Raw genomic sequence first — 19,207 nt, forward strand, 5'->3', positions numbered from 1 at the left:
TGGGGGGCACTGAGAGCAACATCCATGGAGTTGGTGAGCAACATGTTGCCCCCGAGCCACTGGTAAGAAAGGTTAGGGACCCCTGCTATAGGGGCAGAAGGCACCATCCTTATTGGGGTCACACAGAGAGACAGGGTCTTGTAAGAACCTGTGTCCCACAGTCTGTGTATGTCTTGAGATATCCATTATTACTTGTTTATGATGCTTGTGTTGCTCTCCAAGTCTTTTTACATTTAACTGTGGCTCATGGGTATGAAAGGTTGGGGATCCCTGGTATAAACCATAGGTCCCTATGCTGTTAAGTCTCGGTTTCAATGTTTCCCCTAAATAAATGTAATTATTTTTCCCTCCAGTTTAACATAATGATTACAACATAAGGAGGTGAGTAGGAACCTCAATGCTGGAATGGCAGTTGATGTCATCTACTTGGACTTTGCTAAAGCGTTTGATACAGTACCTCACAGAAGGTTAATAATCAAATTAAGGAATATTGGCCTAGAACACAATATTTGTAATTGGATAGAGAACTGGCTGAAGGATAGAGTACAAAGAGTGGTGGTAAATGGAACATTTTCTAATTGGACCAGTGTGGTTAGTGGAGTACCGCAGGGGTCAGTCCTTGGTCCTTTGCTTTTTAACTTGTTTATTAATGACCTGGAGGTGGGCATAGAGAGTACTGTTTCTATTTTTGCTGATGACACAAAATTGTGCAAAACTATAAGTTCCATGCAGGATGCTGCCGCTTTGCAAAGAGATTTGACAAAATTGGAAAACTGGGCAGCAAACTGGAAAATGAGGTTCAATGTTTTGCATTTTAGTAGAAATAATATAAACGCGAACTATCTACTGAATGGTAGTGTGTTGGGGGTTTCCTTAATGGAGAAGGATCTAGGGGTTTTTGTAGATAACAAGTTGTCTAATTCCAGGCAGTGTCATTCTGTGGCTACTAAAGCAAATAAAATGCTGTCTTGTATAAAAAAGGGCATTGACTCAAGGGATGAGAACATAATTTTGCCCCTTTATAGGTCCCTGGTAAGGCCTCACCTTGAGTATGCAGTGCAGTTTTGGGCTCCAGTCCTTAAGAAGGATATTAATGAGCTGGAGAGTGCAGAGACGTGCAACTAAACTGGTAAAGGGGATGGAAGATTTAAACTATGAGGTGAGACTGTCGAGGTTGAGGTTGTTTTCTTGGAAAAGAGGCGCTTGCGAGGGGACATGATTACTCTGTACAAGTACATTAGAGGGGATTATAGGCAGATGGGGATGTTCTTTTTTCCCATAAAAACAATCAATGCACCAGAGGTCACCCCTTTAGATTAGAGGAACGGAGCTTCCATTTGAAGCAGCGTAGGTGGTTTTTCACGGTGAGGGCAGTGAGGTTGTGGAATGCCCTTCCTAGAGATGTGATAATGGCAGATTCTGTTAATGCCTTTAAGAGGGGCCTGGATGAGTTCTTGAACAATCAGAATATCCAAGGCTATTGCGATACTAATATCTACAGTTAGTATTAGTGGTTGTATTTATAGTTTATGTATGTGAGTGTATAGATTGGTAGGTGTGGGTTAGGTGTGCTGGGTTTACTTGGATGGGTTGAACTTGATGGACACTGGTCTTTTTTAAACCCTATGTAACTATGTAACATGGTGAATAGGTATTTCTAAACCAATTTTTGGCTAACTAGGCTAATTTTGCCACATAGTTTAGTTCCCCTGAGAAAAAAGTCAAGAACCACTGGCATAGTTGATCATCTCCTTTCTACATGCAGCACCTGACAGCATGGTTAGTTTTATATTTTTCTACACTTGCTGAATACCCAGGCTCCATAACGACATGTTTTCCTTATTCTGGAGGGTGATGTGTTTTTAGCACAGAAAGAAAGTAAAAAAAGCAAGAAAAGCATTTTCGAAACATATATATTATTATATAGGCATCTGAGGGCCTCCTCCTAAAGTTGCTTGCCCTAGGCACAGACCCTTAGATGCCTATATAATACATATAATAATAGAGTGCTGGGAGTACCACCCTGCTGTCTGTGCCTTGCAGCTCTGCAGGATGATGCACATGTACAGTATGAAAAAAAATAAGAATTTTTAAACATTTTTCTAAATCTGAAATGGGACTACATACTGATTCTTCCATGGATTTAATATAGTGCAAATACCATCCCTTATCCAATGAACAGGTGCATAGTTCAGCAAACATACCAAGTTTAACCATACCTTTATGGGCCAGTTGTTTACGTGACATGAATGACATCAAGATGAGAGGTGAGCAGCCTTTTCAGTGCTGGTGTTCCCTGGCAACTGTACCAGCAGAGCAAGCAACTGAATACAGCTCTCTTATAGGAGGAGAGAGAAAGGAATCAGTATTTTAGCACCGTACACACAGAACTCTACTCAAATGAATAAAGAATAACAGCTTATCCAAAAGTGATTCAAAACCCATTATTCATTAGTCACCCAAAAAGAAGGTCAGGACTTACAGGCTGATCAGTACTAATCCTGACTAGAAAAACAAGCAAGCAAGAGCACCTCTTCTGGATCTCAGAGGAACTGCATACAACTGAACGGCATCAAGGAAAGAACCTGTCACTAATGACCTACCAGTTTGTCTTTATCACAACAGTTTAAGCTGCCATGCCCCCATACAAACTCCACGCCTCTGAATGAATTAAATTTCTTTAAAGATTGCCATCTTGCTCTTATCTTACAAAAATTATTGGGCCATTTTTGGGTCATTTTATTACACTGGAACTAAACATGGGACGACGGACAGACTTGTTCAGTTACATTTCAAACATATAAGCTTTCTCTTTATAGGATAACATACTTATGTAACATACTTATGTAATAATATATTAAACATATGCCCCTAGCTATTAACCTAAGCATCCAGACAATACACAACTTAAATACTAAAGCTAAAATAAAGAAAATGTCTGACTGGCTATAACAAGATTCCTGAAACAGAATGCTCGGGACCTGGGGTTTTCCAGATAAGGGGTCTTTCTGTAATTTGGATCTCCATAAAATAAGTCTGCTAAAAATCATTTAAATATTGAATAAACCCAATAGGCTTGTTTTGCCTCCAATAAGGATTAATTATATATTAGTTGGGATCAAGTACAAGGTTCTGTTTTATTATTAGAGAGAAAAAGGAAATAATTTTTAAAAATGTGAATTTTTCATCTAAGGGATATGGCCTTTCTGGAATTCGGAACTTTCTTGATAATTGGTTTCCGGATAAGGGGTCCAATACCTGTAATAAAAACCAATTGCAAAGTTGCTAGGAATAAGACATTCTAGCTCCTTTAAGGGCACCTGTACGCCCAAGGTTATGATTATGATCTTATTATGACATAACATAACATAACATCTTAGCCAACCGGTTTCTAAAGCATTCACATATATATAATTTCTTTATATGTTCTCCCGAGTTTCAGAATGTAATTATGGTGCTAACTGTACATTTCCTGTTGGTTCTTTAAAGGAGAATGCAAGTCAAAATTTAAAAAGCTTACTGCCCAATAGTCCTCCTATTGTTTAGTTAAAACGCCATACTTTTGGCTCACCTAATCAAATATTTACTCAGTCACACTTACTTCACATTTTCTATCTGTTTTCTTGAACAGGCAGCCATCTTTAAAAAGGTATTCTCCCTTCCTTTCCCTCCTTGCTTCATACTGAACATGTGTTTCATCCCCCCCCCCCCATGTGCTGGCAGCCTACAGGAAGGGGAGAGAGATTTCAGTGATGTCACTGTAGTCTTCACACTGCTGTAGGCTGCCAGCACCATACCTCAGAGAAGCAAGCAGGGATCTGGGAATTAAGATATGCAGTAAGTACTTAAAAAGAATGACTTTAGACTTATTTTTAATTTATATTAACCTTTCCTTGTCATTTAAGGCCAATGCTATCTGCATAAAAACACCTTAATTTATTTGTAAATTATTGATAGAAGAAAATGAATGTTCTGTGCCCTACAGTATAATCAGATCAAGTTTCTCAAACTCTTATAATGTGTGCATCATGTTTATGTATTAAATGAAAAGACAAATATAGAACAGAATGGAAAAAAATTCCCAGGTGTATAAAGCCTGACTCATTTGCCTTTCTACTAGAATACATTGAATAAATGCAAAATAATCGTCCAATGAGAATCCCAGCTGTTCTGTATAAATCTGACCCTATGTTATTTTCTGACTGTATGTTGCATTTGGATCTGGAAGCTTGAAAGAGAGTTGTTCTATCATGAAGCAATTAATTAACAATTAATTTTCCCTCCATATATTTGATCATAGTATAATGATATGAAACCATAAGGCTCATGGGCCAATAAAAGCCGCCAACTTCGGACCAATTCTACAGCTTACTGACTTCCTAAAGGGCTGCCAGAAATCTATTGGGCGAGTATGAAAAACCTGTCCAATTGGGACTGCATCACTTCTCAACTGAGTCCCTGCAGGGTGGAAGATCAAATCAGACAAAGATCTGATCGCTCAGTGTGTGTGGCCAGCTTATCTCTGTGTTAGAATAACTGATAAAATAACAGTAAACTGCACACTCACTGCCAATTATTCTTAAATCTAAGGGCGAAGACACACGGGGCAATTATTCACACGATTTTTAATTAACTCAGTCGTGGTGACTAATCGCTGCGACTTTCCGGCCAGAGTACAACGGCGTTGCTGCAACAAATTGGGCACACTATTTCAAAAAGTGTATCTTCACTCTAAAAGTTTGGACCAGGTGTAGGCAGCAGGTGCACCTGCCCCTCTTCCTCACTCTTCCCCTGTTGTGTCCCCATTACAATTCAGCTCCCACCATGGGCCCAGGATGACTACAAATATAGTCTTAATTTTAATCCGACACTGCTGTCAGACTACCAAAAGCTAAGGGACAGCACATTGGATTAGTGGTTACCAATGCTGCCATTTGAGGTCGCTGTAAACTGTTATGGAATTTCATACACTGCCTGCCCATGCCTGCAGTTTGCGCAACCCTATCCCTAGTTTTCCCAAACTTGGAATTCAGACCCCCTGCGCAAAGCTGTCACTTTCCCATCATTTGTTGTAAATTACCCATTTTTGACACCCTCCCCTGGTTTCCCGTCAACATGCTGAATTCCCCTAGGTGTTTTAAGGATCTTTGTTGATTCAGTACACACATGCCCAGTAAGCATAAAGTGTCAGAAGGAGCATTTGCACATGTCAAGGTAGCACTCAGTGGCTTCAGGAGACTATTTGCATATGAACGGTGACATCACTTCCAGCAGCAAGTGATAATGTGATGTCACTTTTTTATTGTAGCAAAAAAATGTTCAGGGTGGGGGCCATAGATCCCAACAGTGCTTTTTCCCCCAGGTCTCTGACTTTATCAACAGGCTCCATGACAACATTCCTGCCTCTCCGCCAGCTCTAAAGCCCTGGGCTAAAAGACTGCATAGCAAGCCCAGACTGGCAACCTCTGGGTTCTGTCAAATGCCAGAGGGTCTGCTGTAAGATGCCATAGGTATAGGGGCCTATTTTGAAACTCATTCCGGACATCTCTCTTTATATTCTCCTCAGGGGCGTACCAAAGTGCTGCCAGGCCCACATGCAAAAAATCTTGGGAAGGGCCCAGCAAACACTGAAAACTTGATGCTTCCCCCTTCGTCCCCACTTGAATGTGTGCCTCGCGGGGTCTGCTTCCTCTATTGTTTCTCCACTGATTCCCTTGCATTTCTATGCAGCTAGAAGACCCCCAGTGGCGTAACCCTTAAGGACCCCCTTAAAGGGGACCTGTCATTCAGGCATAAAAAGCTGTATAATAAAAGCCCTATTCAAATTAAACATGAAACCCAAATTCACTTTTTATTAACACATCCATACCTATTATAATAGCATTTAATAATCCCAGCTGTCAATCATCTATGCCTTAGGCATATGGGTGGGGCAGACAGTTACTTTCACTTTGAATTCAGAACTTCTTAGATGTCACTGCACTCCTCACATTCCCCCTTCCTCCTCACCATCTAATTTTGTAACTAGTGCATGGACATTTGTATCAGGTACCCCCATACTGGTAAATAAATAGGATTTTGTCAGGATGCAAAGCTTGCCTTAATAACAGTGTTCACAAAATGGCGCCTGTCTGCTGGCTGTGATTGTGAATTCCAAGGGTGAAAAAAATTAGATTAACATAATTTATATAGTGTAAGCGAAGTTTATTTTGCTTGACAAACACAATAGAAAACAATTTGGAATTATTTCTTAGGGTGACAGGTCCCCTTTAAATTTTGGGAACAAGACATTTTTCACAACTATATAGTCCAGCGGTTGTCAACCTGTGGGTCGGGACCCCTTTGGGGGTCGAATAACCCTTTTTACAGGGGTCGCCTAAGAAATAACACATATTTCCGATGGTCTTAGGAATAATTTTATGGTTGGGGGTCACCACAACATGAGGAACTGTATTAAAGGAGAAGGTAAGCCTAAGTCACTTGGGGGTGCCAAAATGTTAGGCACCCCCAAGTGACTAATCGCTTACCTTCTACCCCGGGCTGGTGCCCGTTAAGAGAACAGCACCAGCCCAGGGTAGCTGCAAGCGCTTCCTTCTTCCACGCTTGCGCATTAGAGTGAAAAGCCGAACTTTAACAACAAAGTCAGCTTATCGCTCTACTGCGCATGCGCCGGCCCAGGGATTTTGCCGCAGAAGAAGGAAGCGCTCGCTACAGGTACCCCGGGCTGGTGCAGTTTTCTCCTAACAGGGGCACCAGCCCGGGGTACAAGGTAAGCGATTAATGTCCCCAAGTGACTTAGCCTTTCCTTCTTTAAAGGGTCGTGGCATTAGGAAGGTTGAGAACCATTGATATAGTAAAACCAACAGGGCACTCAGCAGTCTGTGTCCATTTCTCTATTGCATATGTGTGTATATATACATGTACTTGTATAGAGAAATAGCCTGTTTAGAAGGTATTGGGCCTAGAAAATATCACTGTAAAATAATTTTCTTATAATTGTAAAATAATAATACAAATTGCAAACTACCAATAGGCTCAATATCGTGGCACAGGGACAGGTTATTTATCCACACAAGTACTTTGTAGCCCATTGTTCCGCATAAAGCACCACAAAGCCTTATTAGCGGCTAATTCCAGCCTGTCCCCCTGTGACATGTTTATTTCGCATCCGCAGTTGCCATATATAGGGCACGTGTGGCCTGAATGACCGAAGTAGACGCGTTATATAACTGTGCAGCCGCTGAGCTACTTATAGCCGCCAGCAGGCGGCCGCGACCCTCGCAAGAAGATTAGTCAGTGTCTGGGACACGGGGGGATTAGCCGCCAATGGCGGATTAGCTGTAACTGCGGCGGACACTGACCGAACTCTCGGTCTCAAACACCCAGAAGGGCACTTTTTTTGACAACTTGCGGGAAAATAAACCAACCCCAGTCAGCCCTGTTGCCCACAATCCCCTGCGGTTGCGCGCTCACTTTTCCTCGTAACACCAAGCCGCTAGTCAACGTGACTATCCGGGTACTTGCGAGGGGCGGCCAATCTAAGGCAGAGCTCCTCCCCTATAGCTAAGGGGGCGGGGATTCGGTCACCGGCAAGTCTGCACAAATCCAGCGGAGGGTACGCGCAATAATCGGTTTTGTGTACCCGCTTACACGGGGAGCAGCAGTGCCGGTGGAAACGCCGTACGAATCCGGGTGAAGAAGGTTATATAACTACTGCGACGCGCCCAGAACGCATTCCCTCAGCGAGCACACTGCAGAAACGTGAGCTGTGATGAGACACTTGACGTTGTGGAACCAATGAGCTAGCGGAGTGTAGGAGTGGGGCGTGGCCTGAGGGATGTGTGGTGTGGTGTGGTCTGAGGCTCTATACGCACTTGGCTGAGGGAGCCGGATACGGTGGCAGGGTTTTGGGAAGGCTAACTTCTCGGTCGGTCTTTACTCCCTTTCGGAACTGCGTGGAACTGATCTACTCCTTCCCTGTACTCGCACCATGTTACAAACGTCCCTGCGGTCTTCCCATTTATTCTCACTATCTCTCCGGTGCATCCCTTCCCCACAGGGGCGCAGAGGCTGAAACAACAATTAGTGATTGCCCCCCCGTGTCTACTTTCCCCACCCCTACCCAAATTCCTGTAACATTATGACCCTGGTCTGGACTTGATCTTCATTTGAATTATTTGGTGTGGGTTTATCATTTTTTTCCCCTGATTGGAATTTTTACATTTTTTATTTTGCTGGGGTATCTGGAAAGATGGGGGTGAATGCTGTGCACTGGTTTCGGAAGGGCTTGAGACTCCATGACAACCCAGCTCTGCGGGAATGTATCCAAGGGGCTGATACTATCAGATGTGTCTATATCCTCGATCCCTGGTTTGCTGGATCTTCCAATGTGGGAATCAACAGGTGGAGGTAAGAGTGCCCGGATGGAAGTTGGTGGTTCTGTTTGTCCGTATTGGGTCAACTATCTGGGGTCAGACCCGGAATAGCAGGGCTACAATAAAATCATCCCATTCATTGTTGCTGAATTTAGCTAATAGTGATTCCTCTGGCCAAACTGAATCAAGTCATGCAACTTTAAAAACTAGAACTAAAGAGACACATTTTCCTATGTAATTTTATAGTATGGTCTGCCAAGTTTTTGTGGGAAATTCTGTAGTCATCTGAGTCCAAAAATGATGGCTTAGATGCACCCCTCCTCATTAATATGGCAATGGGAGCACCAAATATTAAGGGGAAATAAAGTGTATGTAGTCTACCACTTGTTCAGGGCTAGCTGTTTTTTTCAGGGCTAGCCGATTTTTTAGGCTAATGGGCAAGTGCTTTTTTAAGTGCCTTCTCTGTAGCTTATAGTAAACAGGGTCAATGACACTTGTCTAGGTCAGTCATTGATGTTACAAAACAACTATATGGCGGCTGTAATGGGGTTCTTCTATGTCCAGTTGGCCCCCAAGAGTTCCCTGTGATGACTTGTGGACGTTATTACAGTAGTCTAAAGGGCAAGTCTGGTGATGTTAAGTTGACCCTGGCTTGTTAGACTTTGGAAGGTATTTATGTGGTACCCAGAGTCTATAGAAAGATATGCAGTGTTCAAGAGGCTCTGCTGAAGGACTATAACCTTCATAATTATTACAATATGGCAAAATAGCACATTTACGTAATGTCTAACACCAATGTCATGTTGGGAACTGTTGCCTCAACTAGAGATACTGCTGTATCAATTCTGCTGCCTTCTAAACACGTGTATGGAAAGTATGTATTTTAGTTGGCTTGGTGCCTTAAGTTGGCTTCGTTCTTCCTTGTTTCATGTAAGCTGGCATAACATTTTCTGGTAATGGTTGTTGGTTGGCTGAAAGGAACTGGGCTCAAATAATTACATCTTTAGAAATATGCAATGTATTGTGGGGCTCATCAGGTCCCCAGACTGGGAGTCAAAATTGGCCCTGTCATTTAAAGTACACAGGCCCATACAGCACCCGTCATCAGCCCACTGAATAGTGACTGTCTATGGCATCTTATAGCAGCCCCTCTGGAATCTGCCAGAATCCACAGATTGACAGTCTGGGCCTGGCACTCATTCACAAGTGTTGAGGAATGTTGGTGGATACAGGGGGTATCATTAAGAACATGGTTCTTATTGGGTAAATATGAAATGGGACCTTAAGCTGGGCACAAGGTCAGTATAGCTGCCAACACAACTCCACACTAAGTTGGCAGCTTACTGGCTTGTGTATGGGTCCTCCTGATGACCTGCTCATTTTAAAAATCCCATTGAGCAAGTTCCTCTCCAGTGTTGGTGCTGCAGTCCTCTCCTAACAGGTCTCCTGTGGCTCCCATTATGAGCCAGTCATTTAAATCTTGTAATATGATATGGCCCAGCACTTTGGTGTCCAAATCAGGTAATGGCGACCTTGCCAGAAGAGTGGATCTTACTGTGTATGTCTAGCTTAACACTACCTCTAGGGTAGCGGTGTTCATTACATTGTGGTTTTGTGGAAACCAAGAATGCTGTCTTATTGTCTTACTTGATAAAAAAGGCTGTATTATGCCTTTTTTATTGAGCATTTACTGTAGAGCATATAGACAAATGTAAACGATTATTGTTTTGCCTGATGCACATAGATGGTATCGCAGGAGAAAATTTGCAGGCAGATGGTGTGTTTGGCCTTAAAAACACACAAATGTTGTTTCTGTGCTAAATAACTGCATATTCTTATCAGATTGCATATCCCTATGTTACCCATCATAATTCTCTATTTCTAATAAATGTGTGCATGCTTGCTTCCCCTATACAGAATCAGGCAGCTCTTTTACTATATCCATTGACGCATTGCATGACGTGCTATGTACTAAAGGCCATTCATTGTGGGAGGCTTTTGTAGGAATCCAGCAGATGCCAAGGGGGCCTTCATACATTGATCTATTTCATACATTAGTGCCATTATTGCCCTTGCTTGGAGCTTATGTAAAGGTTGAATGTACAGCAGTCTTTGTAATATATTTATTATGTTTATTTAAATAAATTATTATTATAGATGTATTTTTATGGTGGCACACATTCAGTATCTGAGACAATGAGGTGCAACAAGACCTTGGTGACTATGGAAGTTCAGGGTACAGCCGGAAGCCTGTACAATAAGGGAGAACAGACAGCTTAGGAACTGATCATTCTCGTCATGCCTGGAGAATGTGACATGTGGCTGCAGCCAGTCAGGGTTATGTAAAAGGGTGTAACAGGCTTTCTGTGTTCTTAACCTCTTCCCTGCTCCTCTGGAGTTTAGCCTGGGAAATAACTGCTGGACAATGATACTAACTGCAACACATTGTTACGTTGTACATCATTTGTTTGTGTAACTGTGTAAACATTGTGACACGAGGGGTAAATACCGTGCCAACAAGTCAGTCTTTCCTCCCCGGCCGCCAAAATGCTCTTTGATTGTAACAGCAGGTGCATGTGACTAAATGTATGGGATTCTTTATCTGGAAACCCATTATCCAGAAAGCTCTGAAACACATCTCCCACAGTGTCCTCTTTAAACAATTCTTTATTTTTTCAGTTTTCTATTTGTCAGGCCGTAACTTGCACTTAGTAAATATGCTACATACATTCATAGTGAAGGCTAAAACTCCCCCCTCTTGTTTTGTGTTTCTTTTTTAATGTCTTAATCCCATATAAGATATAATTACCCCTTATTGGGGGCAGAACAGCCGTATTGGGTTTATTTAATGGTTAAATGATTCCCTTTTCTCTGTAATAATAAAACAGTACCTGTACTTGATCCCAACTAAGATAGAATTCACCCTTATTGGGGGCAGAACAGCCCTATTGGGTTTATTTAATGGTTAAATTATTCCCTTTTCTCTGTAATAATAAAACAGTACCTGTACTTGATCCCAACTAAGATAGAATTCACCCTTATTGGAGCCAAAATAATCCTAGTTGGTTTAATTACCATTTAAATAATTTTTTTTAGCAGACTTAAGGTAGGAGATCTAAATTACGGAAAGACCCCTTATCCAGAAAACACCAGGTCCTGAGCATTCTGGATAACGGGTCCTATACCTGTAATAAGTAGATCAGCTCTTAAAAGGAAAGGTTTCAATTCTTAATTGAATTATTTTATGCAGTTGTTATTGACACATTTTTATTGCTTTATGCTGTGGTGTTTTGCAAATAATTTTTGTTAGTCTCTTAACTGAAAAATTTGTTTCCCGAGTCATGAAAGACCTTACAACTGTCTGTGAATCCCTTACGTGTAGGTGTGTAAACAACAACGTAGCACGCAGTGTAGGATGCATCCCACTTATGGACTAACTGACCTGTGCTATATAGATAAGAGCCATATGTGCGTGTTTTTATTAACTGTTCCCGTGCACTGGAACAAAACTCAGGGCTGCATGGACTTGTTTTTTTTGGCTGGTGGCTACTAAGTGCTGTGTGTGTCTTTGCCCAAAGGCAAAAAGACATTAGTCCCCTGGAGCGAGTAAAGCTGGCCATACACGAACCTCGTTTCGTACAATATTCTGTGCATGTATGGCAAGTCAGCGAGGCGACCGATATCGCAGAAGGCTACTGATATCGGTTGACTCACTGATCTGGCGGGTTAGAAGATTTTGATTGGGCGCTGTTAAAAGCTGCCTGTACCAACCCATTGCCTGTTATTGACCATGCCTCTGTATTCCGATTCTGAATTGTGCTTAGTTTGGTTAGGGACCTCGGCCTGTTTACTCAACTGCACTCTGCTCTTCACTGTTTTTCCTGCTACACACTCCAGTTCCTTGCTCGCCCAGAATTCTTGCCTTGGTTCTCTCGCTTTAAGTCCTGGTACCATCCGAGTAGCAGAGTGCTCATCCCGAAGTGGCTGTTATGGGCAGAAGCGCAGGCTCTGACCGGGAACTTGGCATTAGTTCTGGGAATTGGGATACCAACAGGGTGGTCTGAAATACATTTAAATACATTTAAAGGAGAAGGAAAGGCAAAACTAAGTAAACTTTATCAGAAAGCTGTAAATACAGCCATAAGCACTTACAGAAAAGCTTTACTGAATCTTCTATCAAAAGAAACACAGGACATCTTGTCTTTTTTAATGTACACGTACTTCGGTATCAGACTTCCTCTCTCAGAAAAATCCTTCATTCCTGGGGTGAGTCTGTGCAGCTCTCTCCTCTCCCCCTCCCATAAGAATGCATTAGAATTTACTCCCCCTCCCAATCAGAATGTGTGATCTATACTACCAGCAGCAGGAAGCTACTGAGACCAAGCTGCTGCTATCTTAAATGGAGGTAGCTTTTAGGGCTCAGGTATGGTAAAGCTTTCTGCAGAAAAAATATAGCGTTCTAGGTGGCACTAATGTGGCTAATCTTTGGGCAATAAAATGCCATTCTTTTCCTTTAAATAGCAATTATACCCTCATCTTTTATTACCTATGGCGGCATTTTGTTGTGATGTTAAAGCAGAACCTTGAGAGCTATTTGCTAGCAAGACATCCACACTTGGCCTTGTTTATTCAACCTCACATGGGAAAAATAACCTATATTGTGTAAGACTTGCCTGAAAAATAAACTTCAGATTTATAAATGTATTTTATTTATTAATGCACAGTCAGGAAGCTTTGTTTACAAAAGGTGAATTGCCAGCAAGAAAATTCATATTCACTATTTTTATTTTGGGTCTATACATCCAACATACTTTAGTAAATCTATGCTTATTGGGCATCAAACTGTCCAGTAGACCCCTGGCATTCATATTGTTTTATCATTGTATGTAAGAAATTGGATGAGAAAATTGTGGCAAATAGCAATATTTTAAGGCGATTTTCAAAAATGAAATAAAAGCTGCTAACTTTAGCAAAACTTTGCATTCAACAGAATCTGTTTGTTCAAAAAACATGGATATGGTTTGCTAGAGTAAACCTTCTGTTAGTGTAATATTTAGCATTGAAATCTAAAGTATGTAGATGTCTGGAGCAGAGCGTTGGAATTTTGGCAGTGCTTTTGACCTATGCAATTCAGAAATCTCCATAAACTATACATATTTGGTATCTGTGTATTTGGAAGAAAGGGAAAGGGTTAAAAAAAAAAGTTAAGACTAGAGCAATATTAGAACATCCCACTGTATATAATGGACTTTGTGCATAAGTATCTCACAGTATGATGTGTTAGTAGTGCCAACATCCACTCTCTCTCTCTCTCTCTCTCTCTCTCTCTCTCTCCATTGCTTGATGTGCCATCATGGCACATGCGCAAATGTTCACCTGAAGCCGCTGAATGCTACCCACGCCTGCACATGTGCTCCTTCTGAAATCACTGGATGCAGTATGAATATGGGACACCAGGGAGGCCAAAAAGACGTAAATCCCAAATAAATAAACCGACTTAACATTTTTGGTTGAACTAAACTAAAGCCTTTACCTATGATTAAGTGTCTGTGAACATGAAATGAGTAAGTCGGTACTCCAATAAAGATACTTTTTAATCAGGAATTCTGTCTGAAGATTTGCTGTTCTTTAAAACGGCAATATCTGCTCCCATGAGCCTTTTTCGTCTGTGGTGAGTTGTTGGACATATCTTGAAATCTTGAACTAAAGCCTGCCTAGCAGTAAGAAAGCTGTCTAAAACTGCTAATATCTCAGAAATTACTAGGTATAGAAAATATATGGAAATTGCAAATGTGCTCAGAAATGTACTCTGTAAATGTACATAAATTTATTTTTTGAATTTAGATACCCTTTAAAGATGACAAACAGCACTAAACATTACATATTGCAGTACAAGCCATAGTTCTAAAGGCACTCCAACTGGTTCTCTGAGAGAGGCTTCCAACAGTCTGTAATGTTATTTCTTTTATTTAAAAAAAGTAAGCATTTTTGTAAACAAATATAATTGACAATACAGGTATGGGACCTGTTATCCAGAATGCTCGGGACCTGGGGTTTTCCAGATAAGGGATCTTTCTGTAATTTCGATCTCCATAACTTAAGTCTTCTAATAAATCATTTAAATATTGAATAAACCCAATAGGGATAAATTATATCTCAGTTGGGATCAAATACAAGGTACTGTTTTATTATTACAGGGAAAAAGGAAATCATTTTTAAAAATTAGAATTATTTGCTTATAATGGAGTGTATGGGAGATGACCTTTCCATAATTCAGAACTTTCTGGATAATGGGTTTCCAGATAAGGGATCCCATACCTGAATTATTATTTTCATTATATCTGTCCATCAGATTTTTGCGATAGTTCCCCTTTAAATGTATGTGCCGCAAACATGCTCCGTGGACTCTTGTTGCAAATTATCAAGCAGAAAATTATATTCATCTGTCATAGAGGGTGATGCTACAGAGTTGATTATTAGTTGCTGATGCAGATTGCACTAGTTTCAGAATAATCAATATTTACTGTTCATCCTTATGTTATGACATTTTGATTCTCTATATTCAGTATAATGTGCATCAGCCCCTAAGCTCAGTAAGTGACAGCAGCACAGAGTATGTGCAGGGAATCCGTAGCATATTAGATGGGGGGCTACGTTGGGCATCTTTACTGGTACAGATCTTCTCTACTAAAGGGCAATGGTTGCTTTGGGCTGGTACAGAAGCCTAAATATAATTTTACAACATTTCTAACCCACTTCTTAAGTGAAGCTTTAGTTCTTCTTTTTATATGCATGTGTATGGCCTGCTTTAGGCTAGAAGCCCCACTGGCTCTTGGAAACCTTGGTAGCCTGATGATGCAAAAAGTGTTGCCTTTATTCATAGAGGATTGTGATTTCATTGGAAAGTGGTCCCAAATGGCTGGGGACTTTTACTTTTCACTCTAAGGCCTTGCTTTTCTGCACTGTTTTATAAAAGATGATTCCATGCAAGCAGAAAAAAAGAATAGGTTTATTAGCAATAAATTATGTCCCATAACACCTGGCTACTTCACTTACCATTATATTATTAACGCACAAATCAAGGAAATTGTCAATAGACTGCAGAGTGGAAAAGGTCCATGACTTAGCACATTTTGCCACAGTTGCTGTATTGCCATGACTTACTTTCCTGTTAGCATTTATCATTAAGTTTGTGTTTGCTTAGATCATATTGTTTCAAGGATACCCTTAATGCTCTTTTACCATGTAAACAGAATTGTCTGTCAGCACAAAACCTTGGTAAATTAATTCAAATATACTGAACCTTGGTGGAAATGATACTGTACTCTCACAATAAAAGTTTGATGTATAATTTTAATCTGGTTAGCTCCATTGGCTGTACTAAAAAAAAATTTTTAAACTTTTTGTGACTTTATCTGACCTGTACAAGGCAGTATAGAAATGGCACAAGGCATGTATACATGTATACTGATCATGTAGAAAGGTCCTCCCCTAAAATATTGCCACAAAGTATGAAGCACCAAATTGTCAAAAATGTCCTTGTGTGGTGAACTGGCACCTGTGTCATCAATGATGGCAATTCCAGAAATGAAAAGGAATGTCCACATATTTTTGGCCATAAGATGTATATTTAACTCAGGCTGTTACTGACTATAGATCTGAAGGCAACAAAAAAGTGCTCAATTCCTGTAGCCCCTCAGTTGTTGTATAAAGCATAGCCTGTTATTGGATATCTCAAAGTTTTAGGAGGTCATCAATGGATTGAAAGTGAAGCTGCACCTCCCTCCTTTTCTCATGAAATGTATTTGTCCTGCCTGCTGGTTTGCTGAATAAGCAACTGTAAGTTTAGCTTATGAAACAGCTCAAGGGACTCTATTTACATTATGGGATCCTGAGAGGCAATGTAAGGCCAGACCCTAGGTCATTAAAGAAGGTCATGTATGTCATATATGGGAAAATTGGGAATGCCAGTGTCATTGAAACAAATCTCTGCTGTGGATTGTCCTCAGGTACTCCGTGCAGTGCTAACTAAGTCTCAGTTTCCCAAGATACAACATTAACTGTGCAATAAAAGTAAGCACACTGAACTGTTTATGAAATGGGGTATGATAGATAATGTGGCCACATTAGTACATTTAGCACTCTCAGGACACTCATTATTAGTATGGCAGCTTCCTTACCCTTCCCAAACTTGCTTTTGTCTGCTGCTGTAGCATTTTTCTTTCCCTGAAGTTATCAGCAGTGCTCTTCAAGGCAAGGGGGGGCAAAGGGTCCTCCATCCACCTTTCCCTAATCTGCAGCTGCCAACATGATATATTTATGAAGAGTTCACAGGGGGTCACGCTGAGTGTCCTTTTATTATTTATTTGATTATTGAAACTTAGCAGTAGCTGCTGCTTTTCTCACCCTAGACTTATACTCGAGTCAATAAGTTTTTCCAGTTTTCTTAGGTAAAATTAGGTACCTCGGCTTATATTCGGATCGGCTTATACTCGAGTATATACGGTATGTGGTTTCTAGAGTCTTGTTTACCTTAGCAACTAGGCATTGGTTTAAATAAGAGACTTGAATTTGAATATGAGAGGGACTGAATAGAAAGGTAAGGTTTAAAAATTGTAAGCTCAGACAGCAGCTGTTGTTCGGTTGCCAGGGCCAGTGAATGCTGGAAAAAATAATAAAGACCAGTTGCAAAGTTTTGCGGAAAAGGGCATTCTATAACATACTAACAGTTAATGTAAAGGTAAACCACCTTTAAATATTTTGGGATATATGAGAAACATGGCTCTGTCAATCACCAAGCCCCACAGTAACAACAATTTACCCCTAAATCTTATCCATATTAAATTCTCACAGAGGCATAAAATTTTGCACTGCAAATAATTTTCCGTCACAGACATTTATTACATTGCTCTATTAATCTTAATTTTCTCAAAGAATTAGCTGCTTTGAAGGTATTGAGGTATTGGATCCCTCATCCTTAAGATATATAATAATTCTGTTTTTAGAAAATGATTTCCTTTTTTGTACTAATAACCAGAACAGGAGCATATTGACATATTGACACCTTTTATTCTTTCTGTCTTTGTCCCATGTTCCAGTATTCAGTAATGTTTCTCACTTCCCCATCCTCTATTCATGCACAAGCAAGCTTTGGAGTTCTTTGGCAATTTGAGAGCAGCAGGTTTAAAGGGAAAGTAACACGCAAGAGGCTTTATTTCTATTTACATGTTGTGAATTGATAACCTGTGCTTTAAAAAATGAAATGTGTGTTTTCAATCTCATATCAAATCACATGGGTAGTGGCTGTGCAGAGCAGTCGGCCACAGACTTGTTAGTGGCTGATTAGGTTTCTGTCCAGCCCAAGTTGGAAAAATTACCCTTTTGGCCCTGTACATGTCAGCTGATTTCTGCTCTTTCATTGGCTCCTGAAATCTCATCTAGACTGCCACTGTCCCATTGTTTTCCTGTTCTGTTATCCCTTTACACCAAACTTGCTGTGCCTTAGGAAGGAGGGGGAGGAGTGTTGCTAGACGAAGTTGGTTGAAGTTGGTGGAGTGGCCATCCAAGCAGAGCCATATAAAGAGAAGTAAAGTGAGATATAGGCCAAAGATGCTCTGTGGAGTCCCCCTCTAACTGCAGCAGTTGTGCTCTCAAAAATGGTCCTGCTCCTCTGTACAGGAAATAAGGCAAAGCTGTCCCTAACTCTGGTGCTGGTTGCTAACGAGAAACATACAAGCTTGAAAACAGAACTTGATTGGCTTTCATTGTATGGGCTTTTCAGTGATCAGCATGAGGAAGTCAGAGAATGGAAGTCAAGTAGCCAAATATTGCAGCCGCCAGCCCTGCCGCACAACTTTCATTTGATGTCCGGCATGGGGAATAAGGGCATTTTTGGTAGCATGGTTGCTGCAGTTGGGGAGTACAGCTTGTGTAGGGGTCTATGTTTCACTTTATTTCTCTTTTGATGGCTCTGCTTGGATTGCCACTCCCCCAAGCCCATCTGGCCACAGCCACTACTAGGTGTAAGGAAGACCTATGTTCTGTAGCTCAAATGTAATTCTCCTTCGTAGGAACAATTATAACCTGCATTGTTACAAATAAATCTGTTCCAGAATAGGTTATCCAGAATGCTTGGGACCTGGGCTTTTCCAGATATGGGATCTTTCCGTAATTTGGATCTCCACAATTAAAGTCTGCTAAAATCATGTAAATAATGAATAAACCCGATAGGTATGTTTTGCCTCCAGTAAGGGGTAATTATATCTTAGTTGGGATCAAGTACAAGGTACTGTTTTATTATTACAGAGAAAAAGGAAATCATTTTTAAAAATTAGTATCATTTGCTTATAATGTAGTCTATGGGAGATGGTCTTTCCGTAATTCGGAACTTTCTGGATAACGGGTTTCCGGATAAGGGATTCAATACCTGTAGTAAGCAGAGTTCAGCAAACAAACATAAAAGTTTAGTTGTGATAAATGGAGCAGTTGATATTAATTTCTGTTTACACTCCAGTATAAAGGTATAACAGGAGGCCTTGGGACATGTGTACCCTACATGGAGGCATTAGTGTATATATTTTTAGAACTAATTCAGAGATGAGAAGTTCTGCAAGATATCAGCTTGACCCCTCTCTCTCTCTTTTAGGTTTCCAATTCCTTACCTGATGTACTTATCCCTAGGTTGCATGGGAATACAAGTTATCCTACAATACAAGTCTTGTTATTTGTATTCTCTTATAAAACCAGTAGTACAGTGCCAACTTAATATAGTCTGAATTTTATAGAGGAGATGAGGAAAATAAACGGCCACCAGGGGGATGCAGAGACCCTGT

The 19,207-nt window shown here is 40.7% G+C and overlaps 1 protein-coding gene across 2 annotated transcripts in view; it reads left to right on the forward strand.

Moving 5' to 3' along the window:
- The first annotated feature begins 7,462 nt into the window (after nucleotides 1-7,462).
- The window catches only part of cry1 (cryptochrome circadian regulator 1), a 39,124-nt gene continuing 27,379 nt past the window's right edge, over nucleotides 7,463-19,207 (forward strand). Inside the window, exon 1 of one of the 2 annotated variants that reach the window (XM_031897970.1) lies at nucleotides 7,463-8,409. In XM_031897970.1, coding sequence (XP_031753830.1) covers nucleotides 8,252-8,409 — 158 coding nt within the window. In that variant the 5' untranslated portion in view covers nucleotides 7,463-8,251. 2 annotated transcript variants of the gene reach the window in all.

Source organism: Xenopus tropicalis, chromosome 3, assembly GCF_000004195.4.
Source record: "Xenopus tropicalis strain Nigerian chromosome 3, UCB_Xtro_10.0, whole genome shotgun sequence".
Taxonomy (NCBI): Eukaryota; Metazoa; Chordata; class Amphibia; order Anura; family Pipidae; genus Xenopus; species Xenopus tropicalis.